At 40.9% G+C, this 16,256-nt stretch overlaps 1 protein-coding gene and 1 long non-coding RNA gene across 12 annotated transcripts in view; one reads left to right on the top strand and one right to left on the bottom strand.

The window, feature by feature from the left end:
* The window catches only part of LOC105474688 (uncharacterized), a 56,691-nt gene that overhangs the window by 33,783 nt on the left and 6,652 nt on the right, over positions 1-16,256 (top strand). For both annotated transcript variants that reach the window (XR_982914.2, XR_011610089.1), the window contains exon 3: positions 10,378-10,494. This is a non-coding gene — a long non-coding RNA (uncharacterized lncRNA). The remainder of the gene's footprint in view (positions 1-10,377; positions 10,495-16,256) is intronic.
* CATSPERE (catsper channel auxiliary subunit epsilon) overlaps positions 1-16,256 on the bottom strand; it is a 195,172-nt gene that overhangs the window by 19,460 nt on the left and 159,456 nt on the right. For 8 of the 10 annotated variants that reach the window (XM_071073422.1, XM_071073424.1, XM_071073414.1 and 5 more), the window contains 4 exons: positions 15,705-15,804; positions 12,695-12,781; positions 4,837-4,994; positions 4,557-4,629 (listed from right to left, as the gene is read on the bottom strand). In XM_071073422.1, the coding sequence (XP_070929523.1) occupies positions 4,557-4,629; positions 4,837-4,994; positions 12,695-12,781; positions 15,705-15,804 (418 nt within the window). The remainder of the gene's footprint in view (positions 1-4,556; positions 4,630-4,836; positions 4,995-12,694; positions 12,782-15,704; positions 15,805-16,256) is intronic. The other 2 variants (XM_071073412.1, XM_071073411.1) reach the window with 1 other exon arrangement.

Raw genomic sequence — 16,256 nt, forward strand, 5'->3', positions numbered from 1 at the left:
ATTGTAAAGCTGTGAAGCTAGCAGGAAAGGTTATCTGTGAGGTTGGGGAATTCTCTTTCAATGAAGTAAATACTTTTGTCAGTAAGTAAGATTTGGAGGTGTTTCTCCCACAGCCAGAATATGGGAATCTAAGAACCGAGTAATGGAACTGGGAGTGGAATTTCATGATTTCACTTATGGCCCCAGGAATGTACAGATAGGGATCGCTAAGAGCTCAGATTCCTTAGTAGTGAAAATTGACAGCCTGGCCAACATGGTGAAACCCTGTGTCTACTAAAAATACAAAAATTAGCCAGGCGTGGTGGCACATGTCTCTAATCCCAGCTACTTAGGAGGCTGAAGCAGGAGAATCTCTTGAACCCGGAAGGTGGAGGTTGCAGTGAACTGAGATCGCGCCACTGCACTCCAGCCTGGGTGACAGAGTGAGACCCTGTCTCAAAACAAAACAAACAAACAAAACAAAACAAAACAAAACACACACACACAGAAAATTAAGGTTATTCTACTAGGAAATAAACCTGAAATACTGGCTAAAGACATAGTGAACATAGGTTAGAAAATGGAGAAAATAAAAAATACTAACTATAGCTTCATGATCACATGTAGATACTAGGAATACAGTATCTGTACTTATTTTCTACCTAGCTGTCATCTATTTGAACTGATCTTTCTTTCTCCCATTTCCCCTGCTCTTCTATGTAAGGTGTGTTGGTAGTGGTAAACTCTGCCACCATAAAGGCCACAGGGTACAGAATAGGAAGGCAGGATCATGACAAAATTAGAGGGGGCCTGGGTATCATTCAGACTTTGGACTTGGGGCTAGCTGTGAGACTTCAGTTTGTTCTCTTTTGGGGGGCTAATAAGTACATTTGTGACTAGGGTTAATGACACTATGGTAGGTGGAGATATTTGGAAGTTGAAGTTTTTTGGAAAAGTAAATGAGGATGTGGACTGTTGAGGACATTTGTTCTTTCCATTGACTAATTTTCTTTTCGTGAATGTCATCTTTTGTTTAATCTGTGTATTGAGTTTTTAGTTAAGTTGATTATGTTTTTTGTTTTTAGAAATTTTCTCTGTTTCTTTCCAGGTCTTCTGGTCAGCTTGGATAGTTTCTTCTTTCATTGTACTTTCAGGGCTCTCTTGTAAATACACTTCAGCATTGAAGCTTACATATTTTGTATTCTGTATGTAATAAACCCAATATTGGAAGCTTTGTAGGTTGGTTTTGTGGAGTGTTGTTTCTGTTGACCCTTGTTCATGATTTCTTCTTCTCTTATGTTTTGTTGGTTGGTGCTTTTCCTTTGGGAATTTTCTGAGGCTTGAGCTTAAAGCACAATCCTCCAGAGGCGGGGTATACATTTGCTTCTGCTGAGCATATTGGAGGCACTCATAGGCTGGGGCCACTTTAAGTTTGTGGCTAGATTATTCTTTTTAGACAGTCAGCTAATATGAAATCCAGGCTTAAATCTATTCAGTGTACATTTGTAGTTAAAACTCTTAGGGAATAATTTTATTTTATTTTTTTAAATCTGGAGCCAGGATTGATTCAGGCATGTATTCTTGCCATCTTCCCTAAGGATTCTGCCCTTCAAAGCCTTAGGTTCTTTGATCTACTCTCCATCTCTGCTAGGGCCCCACACTTGTTCTCCTTTCTCCTACATGTTGCCTTGTGATCCAGGTCACTAGGGATACGCAGATAACCCTAGGGAGGATAGAGCGTCTTTAGATAACTCCAATAGGATGTAATGAATTTGCACTTTTTCGGAATTTCTGGCCTACAAATAATTCCCTCAGTTTCCCATCCATGTGGCCATGCATTTAAAAGGTGTATGCATGTTAAATGTACTGTGCAGGAAAGGCTTTCCCTGAACACTATATCTGTCATATTGTAAGAAATATAATGCTATTTATATTTTTTAGATTCTAGCCTGAATTGTAGCCTATAAAATGATGTTCTTTCACTTGTTAAAATTTTATTTTTGGCTTACCATAAGATTATTGTCACTTACAGTGTCTCCCTAGGCACTGGGAGAGAATGTGTGTGCTCTGCAGGCATTGTAAGATGCGGCAGATCCTCCCCACTACCCACTCAACGTGCTTCTATTCTGAAGTGAATGAGAGATGGGAAACTGGAATCTTCCCTTTTCATAGTTGGTCTTAGTTCTGCTGAGCCTTTCACGTGTGAACATCTTACACAACAAAGATGATTCTAGTGTTAAAAGACAAACAGCACCCATTTTTTCTACCACATGGCTTAAAATGTGGATCAAGTATTTCAACTGGGACAAAACGAAAGATCTGTTGAAATGTTGGTGGAACTACTGGCTCTACTGGACTCACTGAGAGATGCTATTTCAGTTTCTAGCATGACACCATTTATAAGAAATCAAAAGTAATTTTGGCCACATACAATATTATCCTTACAAACTGACTTTAGATCCTAATTCCTAGATAAGCCAAGACTCCACTTTACTTATCTCTTGACTTGGGTTAATTAATAATTTTATTCACATTCTCTACTTGCTTATCTATTTTATGACTACTTGATCTATCAAATTCTGAGAAAGATATATTAAAGTCTCCTAATAAAACTGTGTTTTTGTCATATTCTTACCCTGTTTCTAATAGTTTTAGTCTCATGTATTGTCTGGCTTTTTGTTGGGTATATAAAATTCATGAATATTTTATCTTCCTTATGGATGATACCTCATATCACTATAAAATATCAGTTTTTTAGACCCATTTAATGTCTCCTGTTGTCAGTGCACCTGTAGGCATCCTCTTACCTTCCAACTTTCTAGATGAGAATTAGGCATAATACTTGTTCCCCCATCCCCAAACCAGGAGGCCCGTGTTAGTTTCCCTGAGTAGTTTTCTGAAGGCCCCTCTTACTTGTGGGGAAGCATTCTTGGCCCCATGGCATTCGGAAAAGCCTCCTGGAAGAAATCCTCTCTGTTAGCCTTTCTTATGAACTCCCAGCCTTCTTTCGAAGGTGCCTTTGAATAGCTTAGAGGCTAATAGTGGATATAACCAGTTTTGAGACACCCTCTTTTCAAATCCTGCATTGATAATCATGATTTTAGAACATGTTTGGGACATCTCTGTTAGTGACAGTCACCTTTAAATATCCTGTTTCACTGCATTTTTAAAAATTACCTTTCTATTTTTGTCTTCATTTTTCTTTTATTTGAATAACTCACTGGTCTGCCCCTTCCTCATCACCCCAAATTCCTTAACAGTGGGTGTCCCCTAAAGCCCTTCCATTCTCTATTTATAATCAGTCAGCTAACTTATGTACGCTCCTTGAATCCCCATAGAAGGTACCCACATCTGTATTGTTAACTTTTTATCATCAGCTCTTCCTTTCCACTCCGGGCCGAGATTAGAAATCTTAACTGTTGATAGGACATCTTCACCTAGATATCTCACTGTCCTCTCAAATTCAAAGTCAGAACTCTTATCTCAACACCTCACCCAAAGTAAAGCACCCCATTACCTATTGTGGTCAAAGGAAATACCATTATTTTAATCACCTGGTCTAGAAAACATGAAACTATATCAAGTACTTTTTTACTTGCCAGTTAGGTTGATATAATCTCTCGCCATCAGACTCTTTTTTCCCTTCTTTCCATTCTTACTGCCACTAGGCCTTCCTTTGACCTCTTTCCTTGTTAACGTCACTCTTCTCCATTATCCATGTAGAGTTTATTTTTACTTTTATTTTAATTTTATTTTTTTGAGAGGGAGTTTCACTCTTGTTGCCCAGCCTGGAGTGCAATGGCGCAATCTCAGCTCACTGCAACCTCTGGCTCCCGGGCTCAAGCGATTCTCCTGCCTCAGCCTTCCGAGTAGCTGGGATTACAGGCATGCGCCACCACGCCCGGCTAATTTTGTATTTTAGTGGAGACGGGGTTTCTCTTTGTTGGTCAAGCTAGTCTTGAATTCCCAACCTCAGGTGATCCTCCCGCCTCAGCCTCCCAGAGTGCTGGGATTACAGATGTGAGCCACCGCGCTTGGCCTGTTTTTCTTCTGTACCATTCTTTATGCTATTCTCAGGCTAATTTCCCTTGAACTATGCTTTCATCACACCGCTTTCCTTGTGAAGACACTAATGAAGGTCTCTAGGACATGGGCTGAAATTTACTTAAACATTATGAATTGTTGTAAGTTTGTCTCCCTCCTTTGTTTTCTACCTTCCTCATTCAGGGCATTTTCTGCCTTCCTTTGTGACTCCACAGGCCGTAGACAATATGCTAACCTTTTGCTAACATGTAGCTGCATTCCGTTATCAGTGTGATTCTTTCACTGGAAGCCTCTGTCCCAGTCTTCTGGCAACGTAAATTCTACCAATGTTCTGTGTTCCCCAGAAAGTTTTCTTTTACTGCTCAAAAGAGCATTAATCTTTCCCATCTCTGAATTACTATTGTGCTGTCAATAATGCAAATAATTATATTTGAAAAATACCTCCCGTATTTTGCTCTGATTTAACTTTTCTTGGCTTTTATGTGCACCCCTCCCCCCACTCCTCCTTCTCCAGGCAGCTTAATTGTAAATACCTTGAAGGATGAGACTGTGCTTATATTCGGATCTTTCATGGCAACTGAACCCAGGAAAGTCCTCAGAATGTAACTGTAAATTGATTAATTTAATTAACACTTAACATAAAATCTTCTACCCACATAGAATGTTTCATGTGATTGCTACAAAATGAAAAAGCAAATATGTAAATAACAAGAATAACAATGATTGAATGTATAGGATGCATCAAATTAAAAAAATGAAGATTTCATTTTGAAGAACTAATGCTAACGCTATTACAGTAACACATATATTCACCTATAGTTTGGATCCAGGATCTTCACACGAAATACATACATTCCAGAATGGCCCAGGGGCCAAAATATATGGTTGCCATTAGAACTGTTGATAATCTCGTATGGTTGATCTAAGTCTCCTGGTTTTCCCATAGCATAAGAAAAACAGTGTATATAGTTCTGAACAAGAAACAAAGACAAAAATTTTAAGGTCATTTTATGACTCTGATAAGCAAAATTATAGTCTCATTTATCTTGAAAACTTATTTAGAGATGTAATGGCTATTCCCTTCTATTTTACCACTGTAGTGCTCTATATAGCCTTTTAAGAGTTACACTGGGTTAAAATTTGATAAAAAGTGATGCTTAGTGAAAGTAAATGTATTTATAAACAATTAAATTAGAGTGTTGAGAATATGTAAGCATATTATTTTCCTAAATCGACAAAATACAAAATGCTCCAAAGATGCTTAAGTGGGGACAGAAACAATTTTGATCACAAGATACAGACACAACAGTCAAGATGGTACATCCTTGGGTTTTTATCTTCCCCTAGGATCTTCATTTTGCCCTATTACCATTACCATGTCTTTCTATGGGTCTCAAGATACAAACTGTCTCCTGCCTGCCTTTTAAAAAACACAGATGAAACAAGCCTGTATTTTTAAAGGTTACTCTGTTAAACACAATGAAAGCAAATGATTATTAAAACTTGCAGATACCTGATCCTACTATTACATGGCATTGCTTCTGGGTTCTTTTAGATCCTGTATGTTTTCACACCCTACTTAAAGGACTCTTCCTCTACCATTCTTGCTCTCTGAAAGCTTCTCATCTGAAGGAAACAGGAAGCCTTACAAGGTCATTACTTTGGATGTGTCTGAGCTTTTGTCTATCAACGTCCTTCAAGGTTGCATGGTTTGGATGCATCCCTCAAAGCTCACGTGTTGGAAACTTGATCCCAAAAGTTGAGATGGGAAGTGAGGTCTAACGGGGCCAACCAGGGGTTTGGATCACAGGGGCGCTACCTTCATCAATGAGTTAATGCCGTTATCGTGGAGTGGGTTGCTTATAAAAGGATGAGTTCAGCCCGCCTTGCCTGGCCTCTCACTCGCCCTCACTCTCTCTCTCCTTTTGCCTTCTGCCATCTGATGATGCAGCAGGAAGGCCCTCACCAGATGCCAGCTCCTTGATCTTGGACTTCCCACCCTCCAGAATCATGAACCAATCAATTTCTATTTTTATAGATTGCCCAGCCTCTGGCATTCTGTTATAGCAGTACAACATGTACTAAGACAATGGTATTTTTCTTTTTTCTACATATCTTGAAACATTCCTCCTTCACGAACAACTTTCTAGTCAGTAGAGCTTTGTGATGACTCAGCTCTTGCACAGTCTCAAAGAGACTTCCTCATGGCAACTCCGTGGATGAAAATGTTATCATGATTAGATGGCAATAATGGTAAGCTCTAGAGGGAAGCTTATTGCATACTGCTATATCCTCAGTCTGGCACACGGTAGTCAAGATACATTTATTGAATTAATGTGTGTTTTGTTTTGTTTTTAGGGATGGAGTCTCACTCTGTCACCCAGGCTGGAGTTCAGTGGCATGATCACAGCTCACGGAAGCTTCGATCTCCCAGGCTCAAGCAATCTTCCTGCCTCAGCCTCCCTAGAAGCTGGGACTATAGGCATGTGCCACCAAGCTTGGCTAATTTTTTTACCTTTTTTTTTTTTTTTAAAGGAGATGGGCGTCTCACTATGTTGCCCAGATTTCTCTCGAACTTCTGGACTTAAGCAATCCTCCCACCTCAGCCTCCAAAAGTGCTGGGATTACAGGTATGAGCCACAATACTTGGCCTGAAATTTTTGAAAACTGTTTTATTCAGATGTGAGGTACAATTCTGATTATGACTGCCCTTACTTACCTGGATATCATGAAATGTGAGGATACAGACATATCCTACATACTATTACTTCCATTCCAATAATCAATTACAGTTGTGTACTGCATAGCAATGTTTCGGTCACTGACAGAACACATATACAATAGTGGTCCCATAAGATTACAATGGAGCTGAAAAATTCCTATTGCACAAATACTTACCATTTCCTGACATTATTCAGTACAGTAACGTGCTGTTCATGTTTGCAGCCTGGGAGCAACAGGCTCTATCATAGCCTAGTTATATAGTAGGCTACACTGCCTACGTTTGTGTAAGTACCCTCTATGATGTTTGCATAATGACAGAATTGCCTAACGAAGCATTTCTCAGAACATGTTCCCATTGTTAAGTGATGTATGACTGTATTCTTCATTTATTCTAGGAGATGAAATAGTCATCAAAGTCTGTAGCTAATTTCACAGTATAACTTTAATTAAAGAATTCCAGTAGCACCTCTTCCTGAGAGCAATGTTTGTGGATATTCGTCTTTTTTTTTTCTGTCTGTCCAGAGTCCATCATCATTTTTAATAGAATGCTGATTCCTCTTGGATATCATCAGAGTGAGGGTAATTCCAAGTCCCCACCTTTCATTCCAGAAACTGACAGGCACAGATTCTTTTGCTCCCAACCCCAGGACATAACTGAGGTGGTGGCAGGGCAACTCTACCAATCCAAGTTATCTCCCAGGAATATGAATTAATAATGAGGGCTGCAACAATGAGAGGAATGTTTAGAGGTCGTTCATCAGAGTGCCAGTGCCCCAGCCAGGTTGAAGGACGATTGTTGGGAGTAATAAAATTTTAGGCTAAAATGCATTCCAGAAAAAAATGTAACATGTTACACGACTGAGTTCAGAGTAATATGCATAGGCCATCAAGATGAGGAGGAGTTTTACATGCATATATTACATGGTAAAAATGGAAATAAAAAATTAATTAAAAAAAAAAAAGATTAGGAGGAGAAGTTGGCTTACCATTTATATTCTGGTAACCACAAGTATGAGTAGAGCCAAAAACCCAGTCTGACTAAATGGAGCAGAAGGCCCACTTGATACTCGGCTGTGTGTACGCCCCTGGCTGGTTGCCTTGGCTGTGGGTTCCCTCCTCGGGTTAATGAAACTGTGATGTGAAAGAGCAGAGGAAGTAAATAGTAACCAGGGACAGGGAACACATGTGTCCAGCTCTACTTTGACAGACCTCTGGGAAAAGTTTGGAAGATATTTGTATGAAAAGCAGAGGAGGAGATCACCAGATGGACAGAGTTTTGTTGTGCGTAGAGTTGTATGGACCTGTACTGTCAAGGAATTTTCGGAGAAAACAGACTTGCCATAGATCCTTTGGCTTCAGTTAGAGTCATTATAAAGAATCTAAATGTGTTGCGTGCCCATGTTGCCATACCTGCCCCGTCTGTGGCTTCTTTCCGGGAAGGAAACCCCCAGGCAGCAGGGGAGGGACTCAGGAGACTGACTCACGTGCAGGGTGGTGCCAGCTGCAGAAGCTCCAGGAACACAGCTTGAGCAACCTGTGCTGAGCCGAGGAGGCTTTCACTGTGTGTTAGTTTGTTTTCTGTTGCTTATAACAGAATACCTGAAACGGAGTGATTTATAAGGAAAAGGAATTCATGCCTTTCCAAGGAGGCTGAAAAGTCCAAGGTTGAAGGGTTGCATCTGAGGGCCATCTTCCTAGTGGGGACTCTGCACAGTCCCAAAGTGTCACAGGACATCACATGGCAAGGGGGCGGAGCATGACAGCTCAGGTCTCTCTTCCTGTTCTTATAAAGCTGCCAGTCCCACTCCCATGAAACCCACGAATCCATTATCCTGTTAATCCATCAATCTGTGAATGGATTAATTCACATTTGGGGGCTCTGCCTTCATCATCCAATCACCTCTTCAAGGCTCCCCCTCTCAATGCTGCCGCATTGGAGATGGAATTTTCACATGAGTTTTGGAAGGGACAAAAATTCAAAACACACTACCAGAACTGACTAATCATCCAGGGAATGATTTTTGAAGGATTCTTGTGTATAGGCCACTGCATCCTTCGTTTGATAAAAGGCCAGGTTCAGGAGTGGGAACTTAGGAACAGAAGCCTCAATGGACACAGACCAGGACTAGTTATTCTAAGGGGAGAGATAAACTGAATAATTCCTTCTCACTGAAAATTCCTCTATTTCCCTTCTTAGCAGGTCATTTTATTTTATGTAGGTGAATTATTCTATAATTACATTTTAATCATAAGCGGCATCCCTAAAACTCTTGATTATATTTAATTTGAAAATATTACTATATGTCTCGATAAACTCCAAAAATCATTTTGACATTGCTTTTTGAAAAATCTGTTTCTTCTAGCATTTCTTGCCTTTGTCTACCTTTCTGCCATTGTGGTCTGTAGCACTTTTATGAAACAATATGTTGGGTTAATGAAAAATAAGTAAAAGACCCATTTTTTAATGTATCCCCACTTGAAAATATAAAATACCTTATATTTTTTGGTGAAGCGTTCTTCCAGGTCAAAAATAAACTGTGAAACTTGTCTTACCAAGTTAGTTAATACATAGGTCCATGAACTTAATTGGAAAAGGACGTGGTATATTCCAAATATGTTCAGACGCTGTGCATATATCATACAACAAAGCATTGCTAGCAAAGACTTAATAGCCTTGTGTCATTAGGTATTTTTGTATATAGACACGCAGGAATATTTATATTGTTTCCTATTTCGTTATTTCCTAATGTGAATGATGATACCTGCTGACTCTTGCTTCTTTTTCTGTGTCACTGCCAGAAAGATATCACTGCCTGATATTTCCTGTTACATTATTAAAACTCCCCTGTCCCTTGCCATTATTGTTTTTTCCCCCTTCTTTTTTCATGTGAAAGCCCTCTTGATCAAACCACCCAGCCTCTTAGAAAACAAATCTCCTGGCTGGGCGCGGTGGCTCATGCTTGTAAATCCCAGCACCACTTTGGGAGGCTGAGGCGGGTGGATCACCTGAGGTCAGGAGTTCGAGACCAGCCTGGCCAACACAGTGAAACCCTGACTCTACTAAAAATACCAAATTAGCCAGGCGTGGTGGCACGTCCCTGTAATCCCGGCTACTTGGGAGGCTGAGGCAGGAGAACTGCTTGAACCTGGGAGGCGGAGGTTGCAGTGAGCTGAGATTGTGCCATTGCACTCTAGCCTGGGCAACAAGAGTGAAACTCTGTCTCAATTAAAAAAAAAAAAAAAGAAAAGAAAAGAAAAAACAAATCTCCCCTAGCCTCATGCATTATACTCAATTTTTAGCCTTTTTAGCCAAGGACTTCCCTGTCTAGTATCTTCAGCCACTTCAAGAAACTCAAATCCAATTCTGTATTGTGTGGATGTAGACAAGCACTCAGTACCTATATTCTCCCTTTCCTTCTCAACCTCCAACCTTACCAGGAGAAACTGTGAAAATGCCACTTTTGCTTATGAGTCCTTCAGTGTTTTCCCTGAGAATGTACAGTCCCCAGAGCTACTTCCCTGATTTTTTTTTTTTTTTAATGTAGGCGTCATTCACCCTTCTAGAATCAGAAGGACTATGTAGCAATCAGTATAGCTCCAATAACCGGAAGGCTTTCTATTTCGTTTCAGGTATATGTTTCAGGAAGAAAGCAGCCCTGATTGCCATGTTGAGATAAGATACAACGTAGTAATGACACCTGTCAGTGAGAGTAGCCTTATTCACGAGGATATAACTCGTCTTTGCAGGTACCTGCTTTCTGTTATATTCGGACTTCAGACTGAATTCACCCTTTCAGTGGTGAGCTTTAAGTTTCTCACGCAGTAGAATCGAATATGTAGGGCCTGGTGTGGGCACTCCAGAGTCTTTCTAGACTGTACGCTACCATTTCAATTGTTCTTCAACAGTCCCAGATCAGCATATCAGTATCATCAAGGTGCAAATTTTTGGGCCCCACCCAAGACCTGCTGAATCAGAAACTCTGGGAGCGGGACCCAGCCATCTACTTTAACAAGGTCTCTTGGTGATTCTGATGTTTGCTCAAGTCTGAGAACCACTGTACCGTATCATACCGATTGCGGCAGGCTTCATGGTTGTCAATTACCCAGTGAGCTCACTGCTTCTTTGGAGTATGTTATTTCAGCAGAATCTTAGAATATTTAGGTGCCTTTTGTAAGATATGGGGATATCATCCTCACCTATCATTTATACCTATCCCTAACTCCAGACCCCTGGATGTCCTTCAACGAAAAATCAGGAGGATAAGTTTTCTTTTAACTGATTTAATTACCAGTTTAATTCCTTATGATTTTTATTTTTTAACGTGATCTTTTTTCTTTTTTGAGACAAGGTCTCACTGTGTCACCCCGGCTGGAATGCAGAGGCGTGATCATGGCTCACTGCAACCTCAGCCACCGGGGCTCAAGTGATCCTCCCACCTCAGCTTCCTGAGTAGCTGGAACTACAGGCATGCACCACCGTGCCCAGCTATTTTTTTTTTTTTTTAAATTTTTGTAGAGATGGGGTCTTACCATGTTGCCCAGACTGGTCTTGAACTCCTGGGCTCAAGTGATCCACCCGCCTCGGCCTCCAAAAGTATTAGGATTACAGGTGTGAGCACCGTGCCTGGCCCCCTTATGATTTTTATTTTTATTTTTATTTTTTTTATTTTTTTTATTTTTTTGAGACGGAGTCTTGCTCTGTCACCCAGGCTGGAGTACAGTGGCGCGATCTCGGCTCACTGCAAGCTCCGCCTCCCAGGTTCACGCCATTCTCCTGCCTCAGCCTCCTAAGTAGCTGGGACTACAGGCGCCCGCCACCACGCCCGGCTGATTTTTTGTATTTTTAGTAGAGACGGGGTTTCACCGTGTTAGCCAGGATGGTCTTGATCTCCTGACCTCGTGATCCGCCCGCCTCGGCCTCCCAAAGTGCTGGGATTACAGGCGTGAGCCACCGCGCCCGGCATGATTTTTAAATAGTAGAAAAGTACTCTTTATAATAGGCATATGATCTATAATGAATTAATTTGGTCCACAAATATTTAATGAGCAACTACAATGCATCAGATGCAGTGAACAAAACAAAATTTCCCTCAGGGAGCTTACATTCTAGTAAGGGAGCTAGAAAATAAACAAGATTTTGAAAGTAGGCTATGTAACGTGTCATAGTTATAAACGCTAATGAGATTAAATAAAATAGGGGAGGGAGGCTGGGCGTGGTGACTCAAGCCTGTAATCCCAGCACTTTGGGAGGCTGAGGCAGGTGGATCACTTGAGGTCAGAAGTTGAAACCAGCCTGGCCAACATGGCGAAACCCCATCTCTACTAAAAACACAAAAATTAGCCGGGGATGGTGGCACACGCCTGTAGTTCCAGCTACTCAGGAGGCTGAGGCAGGAGAATTGCTTGAAACCAGGAGGCAGAGCTTGCAGTGAGCTGAGATTGTGCCACTGCACTCCAGCGTAGCAGCCTAGGCAACAGAGAGAGACTCCGTCTCAAAAAAAAAAAAAAAAAAAAAAAAAAAAAAGGAAAGAAAATAGAGAGGGACAAATATGGGCTATCATGAAAGTGAAGGTTAAGTTTTTCCGTATGGTGGCCAAGGAAGTCCTCATCAATGACCTGACTTTTCAGTAAAGACTGAGGAAGTAAGGGAGCTAGGTAGTCTTTAAAAAGACTCACTCTTGATGCTTTCACATGTTTAACAGATATTTAATAATCTGCAAACACATATTTACAGCAGTGAAAATTAAAATAGCGACACAGAACCAACAAAAGATCAAACAGAAATTAAGATGAAGCATTTTAAATATACCATGATACAATATAAAAATAGGATTTGGTTTACCCAAACAAATTTAAATCCAAAATGTTTCCATCAAGTTTTTGTTAAGAGCAAAATGCCAGATTAGTTATTCGAAATAAACAATTTGCAAGGCAATGTGTCTCTTACCTCAGGTCCCCAGACTTCTTCTAGGGGGAGGTGCTTGTTAAGTTCAATCATTGACTTCCATGTCTGCGCTTCATGTAAACAACCGCTCTGTCAAAAGATTGCATATATATGTGGGTAGGTAGAAGTTTCCATATCAACTTATTCCTAAGTATTTAATGTTTTGTTGCTATTGAAAATTTTGTCTTTTTAAAACTTTTATTATTTAAATGTTGGCTGGTAAACAGAGGAATAATTGACAATTGATTTTTTGTATATCGATCTTGTGTTGAGAGAATTTTGTTTTGAGACAGTCTCACTCTGTTGCACAGGCTGCCGTGCAGAGAAGATCATAGCTCACTGCAGCCTCGAGCTCCTGGGCCCAAGTGATCCTCCTGCCTCAGCCTCTTGAGCACCTAGGACTACAGGTGTGTGCCAACATGCCTGGCTAACTTTTAGTTTTTTAATTTTTGTAGAGATGGAGCTTCGCTATGTTGCCATGGCTGGCCTCGAACTCCTGGCCTCAAGCCGTCTTCCTGCCTCAGCCTCCTAAAGTGTTGGGATTACAGGCATGTGCTTGGCTGGGAGAATTTCTAAACTCACTTATTAATTCTAATTGTTTCACATGAACAGTTGTGTCATCTGTGAATATGACAGTTTTATGTTTTTCTTTCCCATTCTTATACCTTTTATTTGTTTTTATTATTTTTTTCTTATTACAAAGATCTTCAGGAATAGTGTTGCATAGAAGTGGTGATAACACCAGAGGTCAGGAGTTTGAGACCAGCCTGGCCAACACAGTGAAACCCTATCTCTACTAAAAATATAATAATTAGCTGGGTGTGGTGGCGTGTGGCTGTAACCCCGGCTACTCGGGAGGCTGAGGCAGGAGAATCGCTTGAACCTGGGAGGCAGAGGTTGCAGTGAGCCAAGATTACGCCACTGCACTCCAGCCTGGGTGACAGAGTTAGACTCTGTCTCTAACAAAAAAAAAAAAAAGAAGAAGTGGTGACAACGGCCACCCTTGTTTAGTTCCTAATTTCCAAGTGAAAGTTTTCAAATTTTTACCATTAAGTACAATGTTTGCTAAAATTTTTTATATCTATATTTCAATAGGTGAAGGATGTTTCTATCTATTCATAATTTTCTAAGATTTATTTATTTATTTATTTGTTTAGAGACGGAATCTTGCTGTGTTGCCCAGGTTGGAGTGCAGTGGTACGATCTCAGCTGATAGCAACCTCCACTTCCTGGGTTCAAATGATTCTCCTGCCTCAGCCTCCTGAGTAGCTAGGACTACAGGCGCATGCTACCACACTCGGCTAATTTTTGTATTTTTAGTAGAGACAGGGTTTCACCATGTTGGCCAGGCTGGTCTTGGAGTTGACCTCAAGTGATTGCCTGCCTCAGCCTCCCAAAGTGCTGTAATTTTTTTCTGAAAGTGATGAGCTCCAAGATAGGAATTGAGCAACTCAGATACAGGCATGGATAAAGCAGAAAGATGGGTGTTTCAAGTTGCCGTAACAGCAAGCAGAAATAATACTGGGAAAAATGAGATATAGATAGAGATACAGAGAAATCGATATTGGCAAGATGGTGCTGGAGAATTGAACTATGGAGCTCACGCTGGATAGGAAGGGAAGGGAAGAAACGAGAGAGAGAGAGAAGGAGAAAGTAGAGGGTTCAATACAGCAGATGGCCAGGTTGTGTGAGACAAAGTAGGAGACTGGAGTAGTGTGAATAACAATGAGAGAGCTAAAGGATTGGGGGTTGAGGTCAGAGAGTAAACTGTTTGAACTGAAATGCATTTTTTTTTTTTTTTTGAGGCAGGATCTTGCCCTGTTACCCAGGATGGAATGCAGTGGCATGATCACAGCTGACTGCAGCCTTGACCTCCTGGGCTCAAGTGATCCTCCCATCTCAACCTCCTGAGTAGCTGGGACTATAGGTGTGCACTACCACACCAGGCTAATTCAAAATTTGTGTGTGTGGGGAGAAGGGGTTCCACTATGTTGCCCAGGCTGGTCTTAAACTCCTAGGCTCAAGCGATCGTCCCGCTTCAACCTCCCAAAGTGCTGGGATTATAGGTGTGAGCCACCATGCCCCGTCCTTAAATGTAGTTTTAATGGGGGCTGCTATAGTTGCAGTGCGCTGAGATTGCACCACTGCACTCCAGCCTGGGCAACAGAGCGAGACTCTTAAAAAAACAAAAACAAAAACAAAAAACAAAAGAAAGAATTCTTGCAATACTCTGGGGAGTGGCAGGTGGAACTCAGTTCTCTTGGCTGCCATCTAGGTGGGTTATACTTCTGGATGATTAAGGTGTCTGGTAGATAAGAACATTACTTTGGAAAGAGCCATCCCTGGTTTTTTTTTTTCCGAGTGAAATCTATGGGGAATATTAGAAATCAGTGCTGGTAACTTCTAGGGAGGCCCCATCATGACAGGAGGTCCTCAGGGCAGAAAGGCCCACACAGGGAGGGGAAACGTGCTGACCGGGAGTGGGGTAAGAACACTCTGCTGTGACCTACAAAGTGAAAGGGCAGAATAAGGGAGATTCGCCCAGGAAGCCCAGAGCAACCCGTCATGGAGGGTGGAAGGAAATCAGCAGAGCGTAGGGACATTGAAGTCAAAGTCAGCGGGGTCAAATGATGCCGAGAAGCCGAGTGAGACGAAGCCCAGAGTGTCCATTTGACTTAGTGCAAAAGTGATAAATGTCCTAAAGCCAAAGGCAGACCCATAAATACTCAAACACTGAATATAGTTTGGAGAGAAAAGGAGACTCAGAGTTGCGTCATCCTACTATAAATGTTATTTTATTTTTTCTGACCCCTTTATGTCTGTCTTATGTGACGACAACTTCTTTTTTTCATAAATGAATTTGAGTAGTCATATAATTTAATCTAGAGGTGATTTTTTTCCTACCCACTGCTGCCTTATTCTATTTGCCTTAGATTGCTTATTTATAAATTTAAAACAGAAAGACATTGTCTAGTTGCATGCTAAATTCTGGTTAAATCCAAAGATGCCATACCTGTGCCATAGTATTATTAAAGCTATAGTCATCCCTGCCATGTATTTCCCACACTATGAAATTTGCTCCAACATCTTTAACGTAGCCATTATCATCAAATCTGAAAGAAACAACAAACAGAAAGATACTAGTTTAATATAAAATAGAGGGGTTAAGAGTTCCAACTTCTGAGTCAGAAGTGCTGAGGTTTAAATGCTGTCTTTATCACTTCATAAAGTGATAAAGTAACTCTGGGGGAGTTAAACTCTTGAAGTCTTGAATTTTTTTTTTCTGTAAAATAGTAACAGTATCTATTGTTTAGGTGTCTTTTGACAGCTGGATGAAATAAACAGATGTTCTTTCATTCACCTCTCAAAATAAAACCTGATAGTAACGAAGGAGAAATGTTTTACTTTTTGACCATTTGGAACTCTAAGTTCTCTTCACTGGACAGGGTCCATCTGTTGATCAGGTGAGGGCAGCTTAGGCACTGCTGTCATGGGTGTTAGCAGGGAGAAGGATGGCGGGATGTGATGGATGGAGAAAGGGCAGAGCAGGATGCCCTGGTGTCCT

The sequence above is a fragment of the Macaca nemestrina genome, chromosome 1 (assembly GCF_043159975.1).
Source record: "Macaca nemestrina isolate mMacNem1 chromosome 1, mMacNem.hap1, whole genome shotgun sequence".
In the NCBI taxonomy this organism is placed as follows: Eukaryota; Metazoa; Chordata; class Mammalia; order Primates; family Cercopithecidae; genus Macaca; species Macaca nemestrina.